A 23,886-nucleotide genomic window follows, 5' to 3' on the forward strand; every position below is an offset into this window, starting at 1 on the left:
CTAGAGCCAGAACTTTTTGTTACCTTATTTAACACTATTTCCTGATTCAGATATTATAATCCAGGGTTTGTTACATATGTAAAAATAGAGGAGAGGGGGATAAGATTAGTGACACCCTTCAATTAATTAAAATATTCGTGAAATATATGGAAATAAATAAAAAACATGTTAAAACTATGTCGCTGGGGGAGGGGTGATCCAAAGGCGCCTTTGTGTACCCATCTTTGTTGAAAAATTCTAATTTTGGTCCACGTATTATTTTCTTTGCTTTAACTTTGCTTTGTAATCATATATAATAAACATGCCAGGTGTCCTAGTTATGTACACAAATAATCGGACACGTAGGATTTTTTTTCTTAGTGGAGGGGGGGGGGTACCATTTGTAAGGGGAGGATGGACGTTCGTCAGTCCTGGAAAACTATTGGTAATTACGGGGAAATTGCTTTAAAATCTGAAATTTTTGGAGTTTGGCTAATAAAATAAAATGCAATTTTTGACAAAACTATCTATTTAAGCTCCCATCCTCATTGGCAAACTTTAAAACAAGAACGCCAAAGTTCAGATATTTGCTGTTAAAGGTATACACTTTCCAACCTATCAATCCCTCTCTTAGAAAACCCTTTGATCCCCATGTCTCTGAAAGATCCTTTCATCCACCTTCGCTGCTCAGAAAATCCCTGGACTTCCCTCCCCTGCAGTTATGGCTGTATGTACCTGTGGTTTGCAAGGCTGAGCAGATCAAGAAAACCAATCCTTGACAAATTATTTATTACTCCGTCTATTCTTCTTTTTGTATCTTTGGTTCCACATTTTTTCCTTGCGACATGTTCAGCCAGTTTGGTGTTAGACCTATTTACAGTGGGAACTTGGAAACCCGGCAACAGATATCAAATAGGGGCAGTTTCCATGTGTACTTATTTATACTAAACTAAAGTGAAACTAAATTAATTCATAAAAATACAAGAAATATATTTTTTTTTTACTTAATCAGAAATATCATCAGATTTTTCCACTAATGATTTCATTCTTTCTCTTTTCTTCCGTCTTTTCCCAACTCTATTCCTTTTATTTTTCTTTTTCTCAGTAAATGTACCCCCATCTTCTTTTACTTCAACCATTGTTCCACTTTTAGATTTTTGAGATTTGTCCGTATACTCTCCTTGAATAACTTCTCCTTGCTTTTCTCTTCCGTTTCCATAAACCCCCTTTTTAGCGATTATCCAATCATAATCTACCACAGAAGTCTTGATATTTTCCTCTTCACTGTATCTGTTGTATCCCAATTTATCTTCCAGAATTTTCGCACGTTTGAACGGATCAGTCAAAACCTTTGCTTGCTTTCTAACATCTCCCTTAAAGTTGTTTGTTATTTTAACTTTCGAGTTGGATAATAGTACAATTCCGTCTTCTTCTTCTTCTTCTGCCAAAAGCTGAGGGTCATTTTTTGTCGCTCTGATTTCGATTTTCCTGCAAAAGAAAATGTGGTTTAAATAAATATCGTCGCCTGAAAACACTATCTTGTGTAAAAAATTCTCTTTTTATTTGTCTAATTGACATTGCTGCAAGACGTCTCTAACAGCCTGTATTTTGCAGTTCTCGTTTTCCAAATCGCATATTCTTTAAAGCGGTTTTGCCAAACCAAACATTTCGTAGTAATGAACTGTAGTAAGGAGCGACCCGGCTCAATAGTAACCAAAACTCTAAAAACTTTTTGAATTTTGATACCAATAGTTACATCAAAAGAATCGCATTTTAATACTGATTTTAAACATATAAAATTCATCAAGTTTAATCTTACCCATCAAAAGTTACGAGCCTGAGAAAAGTTGCCTTATTTTAGCGAATAGGAAAAACATCCCCTAAAAGTCATACAATCTTAACGAAAGTCACACCATCAGATTCAGCATTTCAGAGAACCCTATTGTGGAAGTTTCAAGCTCCTATCTACAAAAATGTGGAATTTCGCAGTTTTTGTCAGAGGACAGATCACGGATGCGTGTCTATTTGTTTTTTTGTTTTTTTTTCCAGGGGTGATCGTATCGACTGAGTGGTCCTAGAATGTTACGAGAGGGCTCATTCTAACGGAAATTCTAACGGTTACGTGGGAGGATCTCTCCATGGAGGAATTTATCACGAGGGAAAAGAATTTCCATGAAGGAGGCGCAGGATTTTCTAGCATAATTTTAAAAAAATTAGAAAATATTTTTTTTCAACTGGAAGTAATGAGCAGCATTAAAAATTAAAACGAACATAAAATATTATGTATATAAGGGGGTTCGTCTCCTCCAAAATACCTTGCTCTTTACGCTGAAGTATGTTTAGTAATTTCAACTATTTTTCTACAACCTTTGTGATTCAGGGGTCATTCTTAAAGATTTGGGACAAAATTCAAGCTTTAGTGTAAAGAGCTAGGTATTGACAAGGGGGCGAACCCTCATATACCTAATAAAAATACACAAATATAGAAGTTCGTACGTAAGTTAATTCGTAAGGTACGTACGTTTATTACTAACCAAAACTTTCGTAAAAAAAATCTAGTTGCATTTTTAATTAACCAGAAATACAACTAGGCCTCCTCCCCCACCCCTCTTTTTTATCAACCAAAAAAAATCAATATGCGAATTTCGTTTTAATTATTCGTGTGCGGTGAGCCAAAATCAGAACATGTATTAATTCAAAAACGTTCAAAAATTAAATAAAAAAACAAGTTTTTTTTTTAACTGCAAGTAAGGAGCGATATTAAGACTTAAAACGAACAGAAATTATTCCGTATATCAAAGGGGTTGTCCCCTCCTCAACACCTCGCTCTTTATGCTAAAGTGTTTTTTTTATTTTTTCAGAAAGTAGAATTGTGACAAAGAGTCAAACCGTAGCGTAAAGAGCGGGGTGTTGAGGAGTGGACTACCCCTTTCATACACGGAATAATTTCTGTTCATTTTAACTTTTAATGTCGCTCCTTACTTGCAGTTAAAAGTCCGTTTTGCCAACATTTGCTCATTTTCTGAACGAAAATTGGTTACATGATCAGAAAATCACCGCTCTAGCTATAGCCGATTCTGAGATACAAATGTCAAAATTTTCAAACTCGTCTTTCTAGGGTTTGTGGAAAACCAGATTCGGCAAAACCGCTTTCAGGTGACGAAATATCGATTAAGTCATTCAATGCCCGCAAAGGGAAGGGATAAATCTCCAAGATTGGCACAAAGAAATCCCATGGTCAGGACCTGCGTGCATCCTGGGCTGCAACTCATGAAATTATGAGGGGAGGAGAAAATATATTTATGTAAAAATTTATGGGCAATTTTTTTTCAATTTTGCGCAACGAAAATGCAAAAAAAAGGGTTTTACAGAGAAAAAACCTAAAAAAGGTACTTAAGTACTTAATAATGCAATTGAATAAAATACGTAAAAAATATTAAACATTATTTAAATTCTAGAAAAAGAGGGGAAGGTTACACATTGAGATAATATTTTCAGACTATTTTAATCACCTTATCTATCTTAATCATAGGTAATCACAACGGCTCTTTAGTTTTAAATCTCAAACTAATTCATTGTCATTAAAACAAATTGAAAAACCAAGTAAAAATCTACTATATTTAAATTATCAAACGTGAATTGAACAAGAATCATAAATTTCAAAATTTTGGAAAAGAAGGACAGGATAGACAACATGCGGGAGGGCTATCACGTTAAAAGGAGAACCTAAAATATCACGACAATGTTTACCACGAAGCCGTATTATTGAGCCAAACACCTTTCTATTTTTTCATGAAAATTCAAAATTAGCATTGACTTCGAACCTCGAGCTGAAGCACAATATGGTAACTCCAGACAAACAACAGTATCAGAAACCAGAAATTAATTATTTCTGTCCCGAATTAGTTCAACTCGGTTAGCACCATTGATGGGAAAATATTGACATTTTTATCTTCCATCTATTTTATCCACCTATCTTTCAGCCTACTGGAAAAGGGTATTAAAATTGACACATTGTCATCCTAGAGATAAAGGTTGTAGATAGTGAACGAAGGCAATATGTCAAGTAAATATTAAAAATATAAAGGGATAAAACTCCATCTTGTCTAATTCCACGACCAACAGAAATTGGATTAGAAAAAGAATCAAAAGTTGATACAGCACAATTTATTCTAAGCCTCCAATACCAGGATCTAAGAACTCTAACCACAGAAAGGGGAATTCCACCACCAATCAGAGCTGACAGAGCCCTGGGAAATATTGTCCAATCCTTCTTTTATTTTAATTAAAAGCGGATAAAGTGGGGAGCCAGAAGACCTTGACTCATTAATTGCTGCACCAAATGTTGCATGGGGATGGTGTGTGACCTGTCCAAAATAGGGTAGGAATGCCCTATTTTGAAACCTACTTGATTAACACCAATATCCGAATATTCAAAAAGATCCTTTATACACAACTCAAAAAGCTAACCAGTCATAGAGGCCTTCTTTATTCTTCCAAAAGAATCACAAGATCAGAGATCTCATTTATCCGATTTTAGGATATGAATGACGACCACAGCCTTAAGAGAAGAAGGAGCATTACTAGATTTGAGGATAAGAGTAAAAAAAGTGCTTCTATGCTACGTCCCTTTTCTAAGTTTTTATTTTGTGCTTTTGTGAATAATTGAGCTGTGCGAATCTAGATTCATAAACGATGCTTTAAAGTGCAGACCCTAACATAGGTCCAGACATCTTAAAGCAGGACACTGATCCAAAAAGCAAGCAGGAGTTCGCAACATATTTTTATGCAATATGTACAATTATTTTGTAGTTTTCAAAAAAATGTATGCTTGTCATTTCCAGCACCATTTTTAAGTAATGAAAGAGATTGTACCAGTGCGAAGTATTCTGGCCTGAAAAAACGGATGGGTCGCGAGTTGGGAAAATTCCTTTAGAACCTTGACGGCCTTTTTATTTGTGTTTTGTTTTCACTTACTTTTTCGCTTTTTGTAAGGTTACTTAAAAGGTTTGTTTTTTCTTTTTAGTATATATATATATATATATATATATATATATATATATATATATATATATATATATATATATATATATATATATATATATATATATATATATATATATTTAGTACTGAAAAAAGCTTACCGGTGGTACTCGCTGAATTTCTTATATCAGAAGTCTTTGATCTACTGTATTTATGTTATTCGTGGGCTGAAATTATTCTCTTTCTTTTATTCTATTGTTTATTCATTCTTTTTGTTCTTTGTTTTTAATAAGATCTGAGGCACTTAGTAAGAGTGAAAAAGTTTTGCTGTCAGACGAAAATATACAAGACAAAATTTATTAATTACTACCACTACTACTACGAACAACTCACTGCAGAACCAAGCCGCCTGAGACCGACACGACTGTGCTCGCTCCTCCTCTATTCCAATCTATTCAAAGTCATCCTCTTTAGACCCTCCCAGAAGGTTCACGTTTCCCTTAAATCATTCTTCGTGACATCCTCCCACCCCAACCATGGATGACCTGCTTCCTGTTTAGCCCTTGACGGTTGGCCAAAAAGGACAATCTTCGGCAATCTGTTATCCTTCATCCGCAGAACGTGCCCAAGCCATCTCAACCTTTCTCTCATTATAGCACTAGAAAGCGGGATAGAACCGCATTTTTCGTACAGCCTACTGTTTAAAATACGGTCAGTCAGCCGGATTCCCAGACCGATCCGTAGGCAATTTCTCTGGAAAACATCTAGCATGCTTCAGAATCATATTTGTTCGCTTTAGCTTCCAATATTCTAATCTTGATTTGCAGACTTATCTTCCTATTCTTTCAAACTTTTTTCAACTGTGAAAAAACACCCTGAGCCTTGGCTATTCTACTTTTAATACCACCACTGCTCCCAAAGTCTTTACTAATAATGCTACCAAGGTAAGTGAAGCTGTCCACTTGATCTTCTTTTTGTTAGCCTACGTAACCTTTTCTCCTTTACTTATTCCTAGCCTTAGCGACTTAGTCTTTTTAATAGTAATTTTAAGACCTATTCTAGCACCCTGAATTGGCAAACCTCAAAAGGTTCATTCATTTTGCTCACACTTTCATCTAGGATGCTTAAATCACCAGCATAATCTAACTCCAGGAAAGTTTATCCTCACCATTTGATTCCGTGTTCTCCCATTGCCTTTCCTGTGCTCCTTAAGATAAAGTCCTTCTAAATAATCCATATAAAGGTGGATTTAAGACAATCCTGCTTAAGTCCTGATTTAATGCGAAACCAGCTGCTTACCTCATTTCCTACCTTAACAGCAGCAGTGTTATTCTCGTACATAGGATTAATCACTTTAAAGTATTTATTTGGTATGCCATATACCATAAAAGAATAAGACCTTAAGACCTGTGCTCCTTAAGACGAAGTTCATCAAAATGATCCATATAAAGGGGGATAGAAAACAACCCTGCTGAACTCCTGATTTAATACAAAATCAGTTGCTAACCTCATTTCCTACCTTAACCGCAGCAGTATTATTCTCGTACATAGCGCAAATCACTTTAATGTATTTTTCTGGTATACCATACAGGGATAAGACTTTTGCTAATGCTCTTCTATCAATAGAATCGAAAGCTTGCTCATAATCGATAAACTGAGGACCAAAGGTGTTTGACAACGAAGGGACTTCTCAATTATTAACATAAGAGTGAAAACTTGGTCGACACATCCTCTACCTTTTCTAAAACCGCACTGTTCTTCCCTTAAAACTTTGTCTACAGCATCTCTCAGTCTAAAAAGTATCATATTACTCAGTAATTCGCTACCTACAGAGACCAGGCTAATTCCTCGATAATTCCAACACTCGCTTTTATCCCCTTTCTTATACAGTGGTCTCATTAGGGTTTTCCTAAAGTCGCTAGGTACTTCTCATTTTTCCAAAATCATATTCATAATCTTCATTAACTTATTTCTAATATTAGAGCCACCATATTTAAGAAACTTATTTAATACAATATCAGCATCTGTGGACTCATAATTTTTTGACCCTTTTAGAACTGTTGCTAATTCTTCCTCACAAAACGAATCTTCCTTCACATCCAAGGTATCACAAATTTTTCCATTTTCCTCTATATATTTTTCCTGCAACTCTATTTCGGTGTAGCACATTCTCAAATTGTTCTGTCCATTTCTCTTTAACTCCTTCCTTATCATTAATTGTGGTCCGGTTCTCTATCTCTAACTGGGACAAGTCCGGATTGACTACTCCCTCTCAATTTATTAAAATGGCAGTACAATATTTTACTATTATGCCGTCTAAGTGCACATTCCAGATCCTCGGCGATTTTATCCATGGCCTCCACTTCACACCTTCTTAGTTCATACTTTAATGCCTTACCAACTTTCTTTACATTCCTCTTGTTTTCATATGATCTATCACTCAAATAATTGTTGTACAAGCCCCTTCTTCCCTCTATTAAACATATAGCTTTTTCACTAATATTCCTAGCTGTGTTCCTAATTTTCTTCCCTAAGACACTATCAGCAACCTCCATCTTCTACATTATCAAATTTTAAACTCTCCAGTTTAGTGTGTATTATAATATATAATAAACGCAAAAATAAAATTTTATGAATTTGTAATAAAATGAAATAAAACTACAACTATAAAATATAATAAGATAAAAACTACGGTTTTCTTATCGCGAGATTTACAATTTTGTCTAATCTTATGTATAGTAAGCTTTTATTTGTCGAAGCGTGACATAGCAGGCGATCTTGGAAGATCAAGTTATCAAAAAGGGGCGAGTCACATATTTTCAACTTCTTTTATACTGGCAGGTTTAAAAGACTTCAAAGATAATATTACTGTCCTAAAAAATAAAAAAATATCTCGGGTCAATATTTAGTGGTTGGCTACCTATTAAGGAAATAGTTCAATGGAAGTAGTACGATCAGATTCTGAATTTCAAGCTATTCACAAATATTATTCCCGTTTTTCTGATAATGCAACCCCCATCCCACAATGGTACCATGTATAGCCAATGGAACATGCAAAAACTAAAAGAAACCGCTAAAACGAAGAAAATCTTAGTTTATAATATGCAGTATGTTTCTATTAATCATAGCATGTTTCTTCTACTGTTCTCCACACTGAAAATTATCTCAAATAACATTTGACAAATATTACCATAACTCACAGACAAAAGTCGGGTCAAGGCTGCAGAATACTTGATTACGCAAAAGTACCATGACATATCACAAGATTCTAATAAATGAAGAAATATATTATTAGGGCTTTATATGGGACCATCAATTAGGGAGTGGGTGCATTGTTAGATAATAAATGGTGCATTGGGGTGCATTGTAATAAATGGAGAAATTTATTATTAGGGCTTTATATGGGACCATCAAGTAGGGAATGGTGTACATTTTAAGAATAATAAATGGTGCATTGTAATAAATGGAGAAATTTATTATTGGGTCTGTATAGGGGACCATCAAGTAGGGAGTGGGTGCATTGTTAGGATAATAAACGGTGCATTAGGGTGCATTGTAATAAATGGAGAAATATATGATTAGGGCTTTATATGGGATTATCAATAGGGATTGGGTTGCAATTTATTAATTAATTAATAAATGGAGAAATTTATTACTTGGGCTTTATATGGGACCATCAAGTAGGGAGTGGGTGCATTGTTAGAATAATAAATGATGCATTGTAATAAATGGAGAAATATATTATTAGGGCTTTATATGGGACCATCAAGTAGGGAGTGGGTGTGTTGTAAGAATAATAAATGGTGCATTGGGTTGCATTGCAATAAACGGAGAAATATCATATTAGGGCTTTATATGGGACCATCAAGTAGGGAATGGGTGCATTGTAAGAATAATAAATGGTGCATTGTAATAAATGGAGAAATATAATATTAGGGCTCTATATGAGACCATCAAGTAGGGAGTAGGTGCGTTGTAAGAATAATAAATGGTGCATTGGATTGCACTGTAATAAACGGAGAAATATATTATTAGGGCTTTATATGGGACCATTAAGTAGGGAGTGGGTGCATTGTGAGAATAATAAATGGTGCATAGGGGTACATTGTTATAAATAGACAAATATATTATTAGGCTTTTAAATGGGAACATCAAGAAGAGAGTGGGGTGCATTTCAAGAAAACTAGGTTTATTTGTTTAGCACGGTTCCTTCACAAGTGGTTTACCACCAAATATTTATCTTATCCTGTTTTGGCTAAAGATTATGGGAGGTTTAAAAGCAACAAGAATGGACGAATTTTTCCCTATTTTTTTTAGCTTTGGCTTCTTATCCTCTCGTCATGTCAACATACAGAAGGAAAAGGATCTCTTGGGCTAGAGATTGTTTTATTTTGTTAAAGAGATCTCGTTTATAAGTGAAAACACATTGGCTTAGTCGGCATATCTGACTGTTTTGCTTAAGGACCGTAAGAGTACAAACTTAGTTCTGATTGGTGATGAAAAGAAGACCATTTTACCTTTTTGGTGTTATTTACTTATATTATGGAATGGCAATGTCAAACCATTATTACAAGACTCTTTTATACACTTTATAATTTTTTTATAAATGGCATTTTTCAAGGAAAAGGGTATTGCCACCTAACCATAGCTGAAACAGCTCTGTGTTCAGTATACTACTACTACTACTACTAATAACTCACTGCAGCACCAAGCCGCCTGAGGCCAACACAGCTACGCACGCTCCTCCTCCAACCTAATCTATTTAAAGCCTCCCTCTTTACACCCTCCCAGGAAGTTCCCATTTCCTTTAAATCTTTATTTATGACATCCTCCCAACCCAGACAAGGACGACCTGCTTTCCGTGTAACCCAAGACGGTTGGCCAAAAAGGACAATCTTCGGTAATCTGTCATCCTTCATCCGTAGAACGTGGCCTAGCCATCTCAACCTTTCTTTCATTATAGCCCCAGAAAGCGGGATTGAACCGCGTTTCACTTTACTTTAACTACCCCCCTCTTAATAGACAAATATATAGCTAAAATTATATATTCTCCATTAATTTTCCTATTGTTTGATTTCGTCAAAGTTGCTGGTTCGCCATTAAATGTATTTATTGACAAGCAATGCATATAAGCTTCACGGAGAATATATATTTCAAGCTACATATTTGACCATTAAGGGGGTTAGAGTAAAGCAAAGTAAAACGCTTTTAGGAATTATATAAATAACTTTTTTTTTATTTAACTAAGAATTTTATAGTGCTTGCAACTGAGGAGGCAAGCCAGAGCACCAGTACCTGATAGTCAATCTAAACAGGCTGTATTACGCGGAGTAAATGAGCGTTTGCCAAATTTGACTTACTTCTCGCATAGTTGAAACAATGCTTTTGCTACGTAATCTTTTGCTATCTCTGGCATTTCATTTTTTGAATCTGTTAAAAACTTTTGCTTAGATGGCGTTATATATCTATCAGCTGAGTCAGCTGCTGGTTCTGAAATGCTTCTGGACGCTAATGTTGGATTAAAACACTCATTCAACTTTTCTTCTGTCTCTTCTTCACTTGATGAACTTCCACTTTTACTCCTCATTATTATTTCGTTCATTCAGTGACTGAGAACCCAACTTGAAAAAATCAATCTTCACAGAAAACAGATGGCACTGGCGTTCTCTACAAAGCTAATTGAATTTGTATCCCCGAATAATCTCAAGTTGACGATAGCAGATTATGTTTGTCTTAATCCCAGTTTAAAGCAGCTTTCTCCTCCCCCTCAGCCGTAGTTTTATTATTTAAAACTTAAAAATAGGAATAAAGAACGACAAGTTAAAGAATTGTGTGAGAAATGAGACTAATATACATCAGGTCTTTATTTATGGTCTCTTCAGTAATTATACACCCAGAACTGGATCTATATTTTTTATGAAGGGTATTAAATGTTGATTTTTTGCCCCCTGCTGCACCATCAATACTGAAAATTTTCAAATGTCATTTAGGGGGTGTAAAACGTATTTCATTGGAAAATAATGGTGTTAGTATGTATTTATTACATATATGTTATCAAAAGGGCTGGTTTTGTCAACTCACAATTTATTCTGACTACTTTTGAAGATATACAACATTATTTAATTAAAAAGACTTACACTCTTTCAAATATAGCCTTGGCCTAATAAAACAGTAGTGGGATAGGTGAATTGAATGTACGAGCCTGATAATATTTGCCTAACTTTCAAAAACGAGAGGTATACCTCGAAAACCAAACGATCTTAACGAAAATCACACCAATAGTTTCAGCATATTTGAGAAATTTACTTTAGAGGTTTCAGGCTGCTATTTGCTAAACTATAGAATTTTTTATGATTTGCCAGAAGAAAGATTACGGATGCGTGTTTATTTATTTTTTCCATGGGGTTTTGGTGTCAAACCAATGGTCATTCGAATAGAAATTAAAAGTTCTAGTGCCCTTTTTAAATGACTAAAAATATTGTTGGGCAGCTAACCCCCTTTTTCTCTTTTTTCCTCCTTTTTCCCAAAGACATCTGATCAAAATTTTGAGACAGAAATATTGTTCAATCTTGTTGAAAAGTCGGACAACTATGCTTCTGGGATGATATGAGCCCCTACAGTCCCTGGGAAAAGGGCAAATGAAATTTGCCTATTATCTACGTATAGTATTTGTTACTGAGAAATTTACAGACATTTTTTGGGGAGTGGGGGGATTTCCCACGATTAATTTTCCGTTGGAGAGGGGGGGGGGAAGTTTCCTGAGGATTTTTTAAAAGGGAAATTTTACATGGGGGGACTTTACCAGAATTTATAAACGGGAATTCGTTTTATTGGCCTTACTCTCTCTTTAGTGACTCAGTTTTACGTGCGGAGTTGTTCCGGGGGAACTGTCCACGGAAATTTTCTGCGGAGTTGGAGCAGTCAGAGGGGATTTTTCCGTTGGGGATTTTCCACGGGAGAAACTCTTTATGGAGGAATTTTCTGTGTGGGCAAACTTTTCATTGGGGCGTGAGAAGTTCCAGGCATGATTTGAAAATAATTAGAAATTGAAGACAAAAATCAAATTAAAGTAAAGAAAATCTTCCACGGTGTTTTGTCCGTCGACAATTTTCCTGTTAGAATTTTCAGCGAGAATGGAAGTTTTTTAGGGGGGAGGAGAGGATTTACGCGGCGCGAATATTTCATAAGAATTTTTTTGTGTGAGAGGGATTCTGCAGAGGGGGAAGGCAGATTTCCCGTCATTATTCAAAAGGAATCAGAAATTAAATAAAAAGCATTATTTTTCAACCGAAAAGGAGTAATATAGAAAATTTAAAATTGCCAAAAATTGTTCCATTAATGAGAGAGCTGCTCCCTCGTAAATCCCTCACTTTTCATGCTAAAGTTTTACCTTTTGTCCCAATTATTTAAGAACGACTCTTGATTCACAAAGGTCAATTAATCGGAATAAGAAGCTTTCCTAAAATAGTAAAAAATTTCAGCGTAAAAAAGAGAGACTGAGGAGGGTACAGACCCCCTCATATACGGAACAATTTCTATTCGTTTAATTTTTAATATTGATTTTTACTTGAGCTGAAAAAACGTATTTTCTTTCATAATATAAAACGCAACAATATACCTACTGCATAATCATGAATACCAAAATTGGAAATACATTTTCTATTTTACAAATTCAATGTTTTTTTCAGGAATGAATATAGACACAAAGAATACCATTTTTGTTCCAGAAAACTTCCTCTCTTCATCTGTATCTCCGAAATGCAAGAATAATTTAGTACGCATGTACAACCCCAGGCGGTTATTAAAATGGGTACAGGCTTATATTTGTACTAGCTCTGCATTTTATTTTGCGAATTTTAGTAATTCACAAATTTGCCTTGAACTTTTCATTTTAATTCAAATGCACAAAGTTAGGTTGAGCTTCGCCGTAAATAGTGCAATAAAGCATCTATATTTTAAGAAGCTACGGAAGCTTATGTACATATTGCAAAGAACAGATCCCGCCTTGTCTTAATTAATGTACGAGATGATTGGAACAGTTCATTATGATACCTGCCTCTTCTTAGCTTTCTTATCGTCTCTCTTTTCCTTATTATTCTTTACTTTATCATTTTTCTCTCTATTGTTTCTCGTTCCCTTGCGAGGCAATTCGAAAAGATTTTTTTAGTGAAAAGCATTATCAGTGATATTCGACTTATTAATTTAAATGCCACAAAAAGGATTTTTAATACCGTTGTCCGTCAATTAAGACTAGTCCCAATACCAACTGCAGTGGGCTTTTAGCTGTTAGAAAAACTTGTATTCGCCTCCTTCACTGGCACTGAGTCACTTAAGCGTCAAATACATCAATATAATCAATACGTCAAATAATCAAATAACGTCAATAATCGTCAAATAACGTCAATAATCGTCAAAAACGTCAAATAATCAATAGCTTTTCGCTATTGATTAGGATATCTAAGGCATCAGCTTGTACAGCTGACCAGTTACCACCGAAAATGACGGGGTATAAGAAGGGGTTGAGAAAGAAATAGGCATTGATTCTTTAGCTTATTGAACTTATTCTTTTTTATCCTACTCTCTCTCGGAAGGGGGGGGGGAGAGAGATACACATTGATATATTTCTAGAGCAAGATTACGTTTTGGGGGCCTTAAGTTTCTGAAAATACAATAAACAAGTATATAATTTGAAAAATGGACATTTTTAGACTTCAGGGGGGAGTTTGACCCCTCCCTCTTGAGCATGTGACAGGGGAAGCCACCCAAACGTATTAAGAATGTCACTTAATTTTCCTCCTTCTAAAGAACCGACTTCTATATATAAACAACAAAATTGGAGAAAGAAATTTAATTATAAATTATTTTCTTTTACATAACATATTGTAGATTCAAACACATAAAAATACGAAGAAACTTCAAAGCAAAGATGAGAAAAAGCAAAACGAGAATAAATACAACAATACAAACATGTTTACTTTTAATAGCCAAAACCATAATACAGTCACAAACATTTTTAAAGTTGTATTATATTTGCTTATTCAAAAGAGAAATTCCTATTTCTTAGCACATTTCCTACACTTACTACAGTTTTGATTTAAAGAAACCGTCCACAGCTATTTTTTCCCAGCTGAATTTACTGATCAAGTCCTTGAAGCAATAACATCATCCTTCTGAGGAGCTTTCCCTTTTATTTAAGGATTTCGAGTTTTATAATGCATCATTCATAAACTACAGAACAAGAACTCTTTTTGAAGTTGGACATGAAGATCATGCATCTTGATTGCAGAGAAAGCGTTATAAAACGGGAAGATCCAACTGAATAGTAAACTCTTTATCAATAAACTGAACCCAATTACTCATAACCCAGTTATGATAAATTGAAACCAACTGAAAATTGAAACCAATTGAATAGTAAACTCTTTATCAATAAACTGAACCCAATTACTCATAACCCAGTTATGATAAATTGAAACCAACTGAAAATTGAAACCAATTGAATAGTAAACTCTTTATCAATAAACTGAACCCAATTACTCGTAACCCAGTTATGATAAATTGAAACCAACTGAAAATTGAAACCAATTGAATAGTAAACTCTTTATCAATAAACTGAACCCAATTATTGATAACCCAGTTATGAAAAATTGAAACCAACTGAATAGTAAACTCTTTATCAATAAACTGAATTAGAGTCTCAGTTTCTGAGAAAAACAACTAAATATTGAGAGCATTTCGACCAACACAGCTAAAAAATGGAACTCAAATCAAGAGCAAACACAAACCCGGGTCTAAGATCCGGAGCAAAACTCATAGAAAACCATTTTTTGCTTTTTCAACTTTGCTAAAAATTCAAATACGAAGACAGAGCTTTTTATTAAAATTCACTCTTTTTATGACTCAAAATGAGCAACTAATGTATTTCAAAATGTAGCAGGACCCTTTGAAAGGCGATGGAATTGGTCTAAACACTGGACTCAGGCCTTATATTTTAATGACCCTAATAATTATGTTGAGAGACCCCAAAAAGTTTTGGCCTTGGAAAGGGAATGGATCACACATAAGGGCTCATTTTCTGTCAGGGGAAGGGGAGAGGGAAACATTAAAATAGCAAAAAGAAAAGAACTACACGGTGCAAGAGAAATAACTACGGAATTGCAGGGGATGAAGGAGGAAGATTAAACATTTGCTATATAGACGCAAATATTTCCATAGACGCACAAAAGGCAGAAGGAATTTCTTAAGATCAATATGAGATGCTTGCCATTAAGACTTTAAAATCATTTGCCTATCCCCCTCTAAAATCATTAATAAAAAAATGAAACCAACTATTATCTACAAACCATAGTAAGTGAAATGTACTAGTTGTCTTTCAGAGATTTACAGAAAGAAACAGTTAGTTAGACATGTTTAACAAATAAACTTATTCTTTTCCTAGCAACGTGGAACAAATTTTTGAAGGTATAATGTTCTTCTGATCCAAAAAAATCTTCATATCTGTGTCTTTTGGAAATGGAACCTATGATCGAGTTCACCATATGCAGAGGATAACTATTTTAGAAGGAATTTATTATTGGCAGACTACTCACTTTAAACTTGGTAAGACATTACTGAGCTTAACTGAATTTAATCGATTTTTAGCAATCGATTTTAAGTTTTGGGTCTGTTCCAAAACTTAAGCACTATTGATGACAACAATTGATTATTTTCGTTCTTAAGCAACAGATAACCCAAACTTATGAGTAATTTGTATTATGGGCCATTCAAAATGGGATTTTTACTAATGCCTAGATTTGTGAGCGCTAATTTGAGCCAATCAGAATTTTTATGTAATTTGTGATTAGTTAAATAAACTCTAAAAACGATTTTGGTCGGCTCAAATTATCGCTAGCTAAATCTGAGTATTAGTAAAATCTCACTGTGAATGGGACTTTACTAAAAGTATAGAACAGACTTAAATGTTAAACCAGTTAGTTATTACAAGCATTTTAGGTAGCATTAGCTTGGTGTAGCGTAAGTATATACAACATTTTTGGAATTTAGACGATGAAATGACAGTTGTTCTTTTCAAGTTATGCTACTAGCCATAAAAGGCTTCCAGAATAGGAAGCTTCCAACCTTCTTTTTATTTATCGTTCTTTATTATTATACAACGTTAATCAAAGACAGTGTTGTAACTATGCAATATATTAGCTTCGGTAGCCAAGTTTTTTAGTATTAAATTACCATTTAGGCTTTTAGCATTACAAAATATAAGCAGATAAGGCTTTAAGTGCCCATTTACCTGTTTTATTATACCTGTCATTTTATATGCACAAAAAAGCGAGGGATTATTATGACCGTTCAGTTTTTTTTTTACAAAAGGATGTTTTTTTAAGGGGGGGGGGTACAAAAAAAACAACTTTAGAAACGCATCAAAAATGTGTTTATAGTCATTTTTGATACGTTTATATGAATCAATTTTTTTTTTTTTTTGGGGGGGGGTCAACCCCCCACCACCAACCTTTGGTCCATTTACGGGTTTCATGCATGGTATTCCCGTCATGTCGTGCGCAGAGAGATGAGTGAACATTATGATCATTTCGGCAGTTAACCAGATTTTGAAGACGGTATTAGTTGCGTTTTGTCTTTGGGCTTAATCATGGTCATGCAGAGCAAGCTCTTCGTAAGTAAAAAAACGACTGTACTGTACCATGTGTGTGTCTTAATTCCATCTACAACAGTATCAGTCAGGTTTCTAGTGATCAACCAGTTCTGCATACTAGCCAATTTGCTATGAAAGCATATTTCAGAAAAATTTATATACAAGAATAATGACAATTCCTATGATATAAAGGAAAGACAATCTAATAAAAATCATTCACTTACAAAGTATGCCACTCATCTTTTGGACAGTTAATGAACACTTTATATGGATTTAAGGCTAATCAAGATATTTCGATTAATTCAACCGAGCGTAAAAGGCAAAGAACGCTAAGAGTCATGATGGCGAGTGGTATAAGCCCCAGTTGAGAACATATTATTTATATTAGATTTAATTAATTGTAGGTTCAATATGAACTTCGGCGCGACCGAAAACTCTCATGGCACGAATATGTCGTTTTGCATTTATTTATTTGCGGGCGCAAAACAAAAATTTGAACTTGACCACTAGGCGCAATTAATAGCTGCAGATTTGTCAAAACAGTGTACGTTTCAGAGTGAAAATAAAATTAGATAAATTATTAAAACATCATCACCAGGCTAAAAAATCGGTCTGGCCTAGGACTCTGAATAAAACTAGAACCAATATACTAGCATAGTTCCACATTTAACATCTTAAATGACAGAGAGACGCATTGGGAGATTTTTTGTTCAGCCCATCCCCCTCTCAGAATTCCAAACGTAGGGAGACCTCAAAACGGATTTTCGCCAAGTCTTTCGCATTAGCATTTAGATTCTTTTTAGCATCCCTTATCTCTTCCTAAAAGCACACATTTAATACATACCTCAAATAATATTGATAACCAATTGTTTTATATTAAATTTCACGAGAGCATAAGAAATTCAACCCCCCCCCCCTTTCAAGCTTAGTTCATCTAGGACCTAACTTATTAATAAGCTGACACATAGGGGGAAAACACTTTTCGCAAAGTAAGGATACTTTCCGACCTAACCTATTTCTTTTCCAATCTTTCTAATTTAAGGAAATAATTTAAATGAGGCCCAATTAATTTTAGAAAAGATGCTCAAATAAAACTTACAAAATGAGCATTAACAAAGCATTATATAGCAAACACTGTTGAATTCACTCCTTCCAGCACTGTCTAGAAGTGCTAAACATCCTTGCTGTCAGCACTCCTCAATATATTAAAATTAATACATTAAATTTAATATGTTAAATTTACCGTAGTTTTGGATCCCCCTTCAATCCCCCAAAAAATATATACTAGTCCTCAAATGAACTTCACATTAAATGACAAATACAGACTAGCTCTCGCTTCTACTACCATAAATAATCAACTAGACAACTATGCTAAATAAAGTCTATGATAATCATTAGCCCCAAAAGCGGCATTGCACTTGGGACACTTCCGTTGACGAGTTTCGTAACGTGTACGGAGACAATCGAAGCAGAAGACATGGAAACATTTAGTGAGCACGGCATCTTTCCTTTTGACTTTACAAGAGGGACACGTCAGAGTTTCTTTGTATTCACGCAACTCCTCGCGAAGGACTTCATCTGCAGTTCCTGCAGCCTCAATTTTCTTGAGACGTTCCATTCTTTTCTTAAGTTGAGCCAGGTCCTCCTACAAGCAAAATTATTTGTCCTTAACTATGGTAAAATATGTAAATATATATAAATGGTAAATCAAGGTCAATTATGGTAAAAAATGAGATACATATAAAAATGGTAAATAATGACATACATATAAAAATGGTAGATCATGGTAAATTTTACTACTACTACTACTAAAAACTCACCACAGCACCAAACCGCCTGAGACCAACACAGCTACGCACGCGACTACTCCAACCAAATCTATTCAAGGTCTCCCTCTTTACACCCTCCCAGAAAGTTCCCATTTCCTTTAAATCTTTATTTATGACAACCTTCTAACCCAAACAAGGACGACCTGCTTTCCGTTTAGCCCCAGACGATAGGCCAAAAAGGACAATCTTCGGCAATCTGTCATCCGCAGAACGTGGCCCAGCCATCTCAACTTTTCTTTCATTATAGCCCTAGAAAGCGGTATGGGACCATATTTTTCGTATAACCTACTGTTTGAAATACGATCAGTCGGCCGGGTACCCAGAACATTCTGTAGACAATTTCTCTGGAAATCCGCTTTTCGGAGCGACCATGCTTCAGAGCCGCATTTGACCACTGTCATCACTGTAGGTTCCAATAGTAACAAGAAAAATTGTTTTTCGGTAAACATGGTAAAACATGTAAATATATAAAAACGGTAAATGATGAGATATATATAAAAATGGCAAATCACGGTAAATTATGGTAACAAGAAAATTTTTTTCCGGTAAATATAGTAAAACATGTACATATATAAAAATGGTAAATAATGAGATACATATAAAAATGGTAAATTCTAGTAAATTATGGTAACAAGAAAATAATTTTCGGCTTCTTCGACATAAAAATGTACTCCCATTATTATCTCTTTCCATGGAATGAGGGGATAGCATAGGGGACGTTGCATACCAATGCTGCATTTATTAAACCAATTTTTCTTCACTAAATTTCATCACTATGTTAGCATAGATCAACAGCATCATTTTGATTTTTCAGACAATTTAAGTCAACGTTATTATCAAAATTGAAAAAGAAAAATTATTTTCGTCAAATATGGTAAAATATGCAAATATACAAAAATGGCAAATTGTGGTAAACTATGGTAAATATATTCGTTGTATATGTCCTTTCATTATTTTTTTTTTTTTTTTTTTTTTTTTTTTTTTTTTTTTTTTTTTTTTTTTTTTTTTTTTTTTTACGGAATGAGGGGGATAGTAATTCTTCAATTCTTTTATCAACGAACATTATTCATTTTCCCAATATACTGATTACTCTCATTTCTTTTACTTTTCATTTTATTATGCCTATAGCAGTCATTTCAACTTTCTTTTGGGATGGAGTTGAGGATGGGGGTTAAAAGTTTTCCCAAGGAGCGAGACTGAAGAGAGGCCTATTTGAAACCCAATTTTTGGAAAAGCTTTCTCAACTTTTAAATTAATTTAAATTTCTACATTAACATTTCAAATTTAAAATAATATCAATTAAATTTAAATATTAATAGTAAATTTTAATATTTTCGTTTATTACCATTACACCCATGCCCTAAGGGGCGAGACTGAAAAAGGGCCTATTTGAACCCCCATTTTTGGAAAAGCTTTCTTAACTTTTAAAATCATTTGAATTCTATATTAACATTTCAAATTTACAATAATATCAATTAAACTTAAATATTAATATCAAATATTAATATTTTCGTTTATTACCGTTACACCTATGCCCTGCATTAGGAACAGCACGCAATAATTCACCAGCAATAATTCGAGGAATATTTTACGGTAATGTCTTCAACTTCAAGCCGCTTAGTCTTTTGCTAACTCATACTTATTATTGTTATCAAACAGTTCGTGGTAATGAGCTGTAAATAAGGAGCGACGCGGCTCAATAGTAACCAAAACTTTGAAAAACTGAGATTTTATATAAAAAGAAATGGCTTATTATACTAGCTCCAAATACATAAGATTAATTATGTTTAGTTTTACCCATCGAAGGCTACGGGTCTGAGAAAATTTGCCTGGTTTTCAAAATAAAGGAGGAAACACCCCCTAAAAGTCAATGCATATTAATTAAGATCACACCACCAGCTTCAGCGCATCAGACAACCCTACTATAGAGGTTTCAAGCTCACATCTTCAAAAATGTGGAATTTTGCTTTTTTTGCCAAAGGAAAGATCACGGATCCATGTTTATTTGTTTTCCCCAGGGGAGATCGTATTGAACCAGTGGTTCTAGAATATCGAGAGAGGGCACATTCTAACAGAAATAAGAAGTTCTAGTGCCTTTTTTAAGTGATCAATAAGATTGGAGGGCAGTTAGTCACCCTCCCAAGCCTTTTTATCGCTACAGTAGTTCGATCAAAATTTTGAGATAGCCATTTCGTTCTTTAGAAATAACAAGGCCCCCCAAAGCCCTGAGGAAAGGTTGTTAAGTTATGAAATTTGCCCATTGTTTACGTATAGTATTTGTTCTTGGGAAGCCTCCCCCCACCCCTCCTTGGGTCAGGGGAGGGTGAATTTTCTGCTAGGGGATTTTCCAAGGGGAGAATTTTCCATGTAGAGTGAAGTTTTCGCGGGGATGAACTTTTCAGGGAAGGTTTGCTCTGGGGGAGTTTAAAAGACTTCCTATACAAAAATCTTTTTATTTGTCTTACTTTCTCTTTGTCGACTCAGTTTTATATGTGGAGATATTGCTATTAATTTTCCGGGGTAATTTTTCACCGGAATTGATTTGTCTACAGGATCTTTCTATGGAGGAAGAGCCGGATTTCCCGGGATTATTCAAAAACGATCAGAAAAAACAAACAAACAAGTTTTGCAACAGAAAGTAAAGAGTAACAATAAAACATAAAACGAACAGACATTATTACATGTATGAAGGAGATTCTCCTCAGTACCTCGGTCTTTACGCTAAAGTTTGACTTTTTGTCCCAGTCCTACAAGAACAACTCCCGAAAAACAAGGTCGGTTAATTAGAACAATCGAATTTTTTTGAGTACTTTAAAATTTTAGCGTGAAGAGCGAGGTATTGAGGAGAGGGGAACAGCTTGCATATATGTAATAATTTCTGTTTCGTTTTAAGTTTTAATGTTGCTCTTCACTTTCAGTAGAAAAACTTGTTTTTTTTTTATTTAATTTATTAGAAAGAACCATTCTACAGTAAATACTGAACACAACGGATAGCAAAGAAGAAAAGGAGGAAAGGACACAAACTAACTTTAAAACAAATAACTAGAAACTGCGTTTAAATAAAAATTTAATGCATTATTGTTTGCTGTAATTTTTAAGAGCAGTAAAACATTGGCAACGAGAAGAATGATAAACATCCAGTCTAAATTCCAAAAAATCAACTGAAAGAAAACTAAACGCCTTTCCTCTATTTTCTCTATGAAAGGAAGTCAGTTATAATTGAAGTGCTCCAGTAACTACTGAAAAAGATTGGTCAATGCATCCGTACAAATTAAAATTGAAACTTCGAAATCGTCAAACCAAAATGATACACTTGAATACAGAGCTCGACAAAATAATTTGAACTGATAAACGACTAAACGTCGGTTATGACTTTGGGTTATAAAATGAAATAAACATAGGAAAAATTTCGGTAAGCTTCAATTGGTGGGACAAACAAGCCACACATAAAAGAGAAAGGAATAGAGATACTTCGATTAGTAGTATAGGTATACACGAGCCACAAATAAGAGTAGCATAGCTGCAGAGTACTCCAACCAAATCTATTCAAGGTCTCCCTCTTTACACCCTCCCAGAAAGTTCCCATTTCCTTTAAATCTTTATTTATGACAACCTTCTAACCCAAACAAGGACGACCTGCTTTCCGTTTAGCCCCAGACGATAGGCCAAAAAGGACAATCTTCGGCAATCTGTCATCCGCAGAACGTGGCCCAGCCATCTCAACTTTTCTTTCATTATAGCCCTAGAAAGCGGTATGGGACCATATTTTTCGTATAACCTACTGTTTGAAATACGATCAGTCGGCCGGGTACCCAGAACATTCTGTAGACAATTTCTCTGGAAATCCGCTTTTCGGAGCGACCATGCTTCAGAGCCGCATTTGACCACTGTCATCACTGTAGGTTCCAATAGTAACAAGAAAAATTGTTTTTCGGTAAACATGGTAAAACATGTAAATATATAAAAACGGTAAATGATGAGATATATATAAAAATGGCAAATCACGGTAAATTATGGTAACAAGAAAATTTTTTTCCGGTAAATATAGTAAAACATGTACATATATAAAAATGGTAAATAATGAGATACATATAAAAATGGTAAATTCTAGTAAATTATGGTAACAAGAAAATAATTTTCGGCTTCTTCGACATAAAAATGTACTCCCATTATTATCTCTTTCCATGGAATGAGGGGATAGCATAGGGGACGTTGCATACCAATGCTGCATTTATTAAACCAATTTTTCTTCACTAAATTTCATCACTATGTTAGCATAGATCAACAGCATCATTTTGATTTTTCAGACAATTTAAGTCAACGTTATTATCAAAATTGAAAAAGAAAAATTATTTTCGTCAAATATGGTAAAATATGCAAATATACAAAAATGGCAAATTGTGGTAAACTATGGTAAATATATTCGTTGTATATGTCCTTTCATTATTTTTTTTTTTTTTTTTTTTTTTTTTTTTTTTTTTTTTTTTTTTTTTTTTTTTTTTTTTTTACGGAATGAGGGGGATAGTAATTCTTCAATTCTTTTATCAACGAACATTATTCATTTTCCCAATATACTGATTACTCTCATTTCTTTTACTTTTCATTTTATTATGCCTATAGCAGTCATTTCAACTTTCTTTTGGGATGGAGTTGAGGATGGGGGTTAAAAGTTTTCCCAAGGAGCGAGACTGAAGAGAGGCCTATTTGAAACCCAATTTTTGGAAAAGCTTTCTCAACTTTTAAATTAATTTAAATTTCTACATTAACATTTCAAATTTAAAATAATATCAATTAAATTTAAATATTAATAGTAAATTTTAATATTTTCGTTTATTACCATTACACCCATGCCCTAAGGGGCGAGACTGAAAAAGGGCCTATTTGAACCCCCATTTTTGGAAAAGCTTTCTCAACTTTTAAAATCATTTGAATTCTATATTAACATTTCAAATTTACAATAATATCAATTAAACTTAAATATTAATATCAAATATTAATATTTTCGTTTATTACCGTTACACCTATGCCCTGCATTAGGAATAGCACGCAATAATTCACCAGCAATAATTCGAGGAATATTTTACGGTAATGTCTTCAACTTCAAGCCGCTTAGTCTTTTGCTAACTCATACTTATTATTGTTATCAAACAGTTCGTGGTAATGAGCTGTAAATAAGGAGCGACGCGGCTCAATAGTAACCAAAACTTTGAAAAACTGAGATTTTATATAAAAAGAAATGGCTTATTATACTAGCTCCAAATACATAAGATTAATTATGTTTAGTTTTACCCATCGAAGGCTACGGGTCTGAGAAAATTTGCCTGGTTTTCAAAATAAAGGAGGAAACACCCCCTAAAAGTCAATGCATATTAATTAAGATCACACCACCAGCTTCAGCGCATCAGACAACCCTACTATAGAGGTTTCAAGCTCACATCTTCAAAAATGTGGAAT

General features: G+C 34.3%; 2 protein-coding genes across 2 annotated transcripts in view; both read right to left on the reverse strand.

Moving 5' to 3' along the window:
* Positions 1-948: 948 nt before the first annotated feature.
* LOC136025925 (uncharacterized) lies at positions 949-10,619 on the reverse strand. The gene is made up of 2 exons (XM_065702006.1): positions 10,323-10,619; positions 949-1,467 (listed from the first exon to the last, which is right to left on the reverse strand). The coding sequence occupies exons 1-2, from the start codon at positions 10,562-10,564 to the stop codon at positions 984-986; spliced, it is 726 nt and encodes a 241-aa protein (XP_065558078.1). The 5' UTR covers positions 10,565-10,619; the 3' UTR covers positions 949-983.
* Positions 10,620-15,463: 4,844 nt separating this feature from the next.
* Positions 15,464-23,886, reverse strand: part of LOC136025926 (E3 ubiquitin-protein ligase Bre1-like) — a gene marked incomplete in the record, with an annotated part of 103,657 nt that continues 95,234 nt past the window's right edge. Inside the window, 1 exon segment of the mRNA XM_065702007.1 lies at positions 15,464-18,248. Within this exon segment, the coding sequence (XP_065558079.1) occupies positions 17,970-18,248 (279 nt within the window).

This window comes from Artemia franciscana, chromosome 4 (genome assembly GCF_032884065.1).
Source record: "Artemia franciscana chromosome 4, ASM3288406v1, whole genome shotgun sequence".
Lineage (NCBI taxonomy): Eukaryota > Metazoa > Arthropoda > Branchiopoda > Anostraca > Artemiidae > Artemia > Artemia franciscana.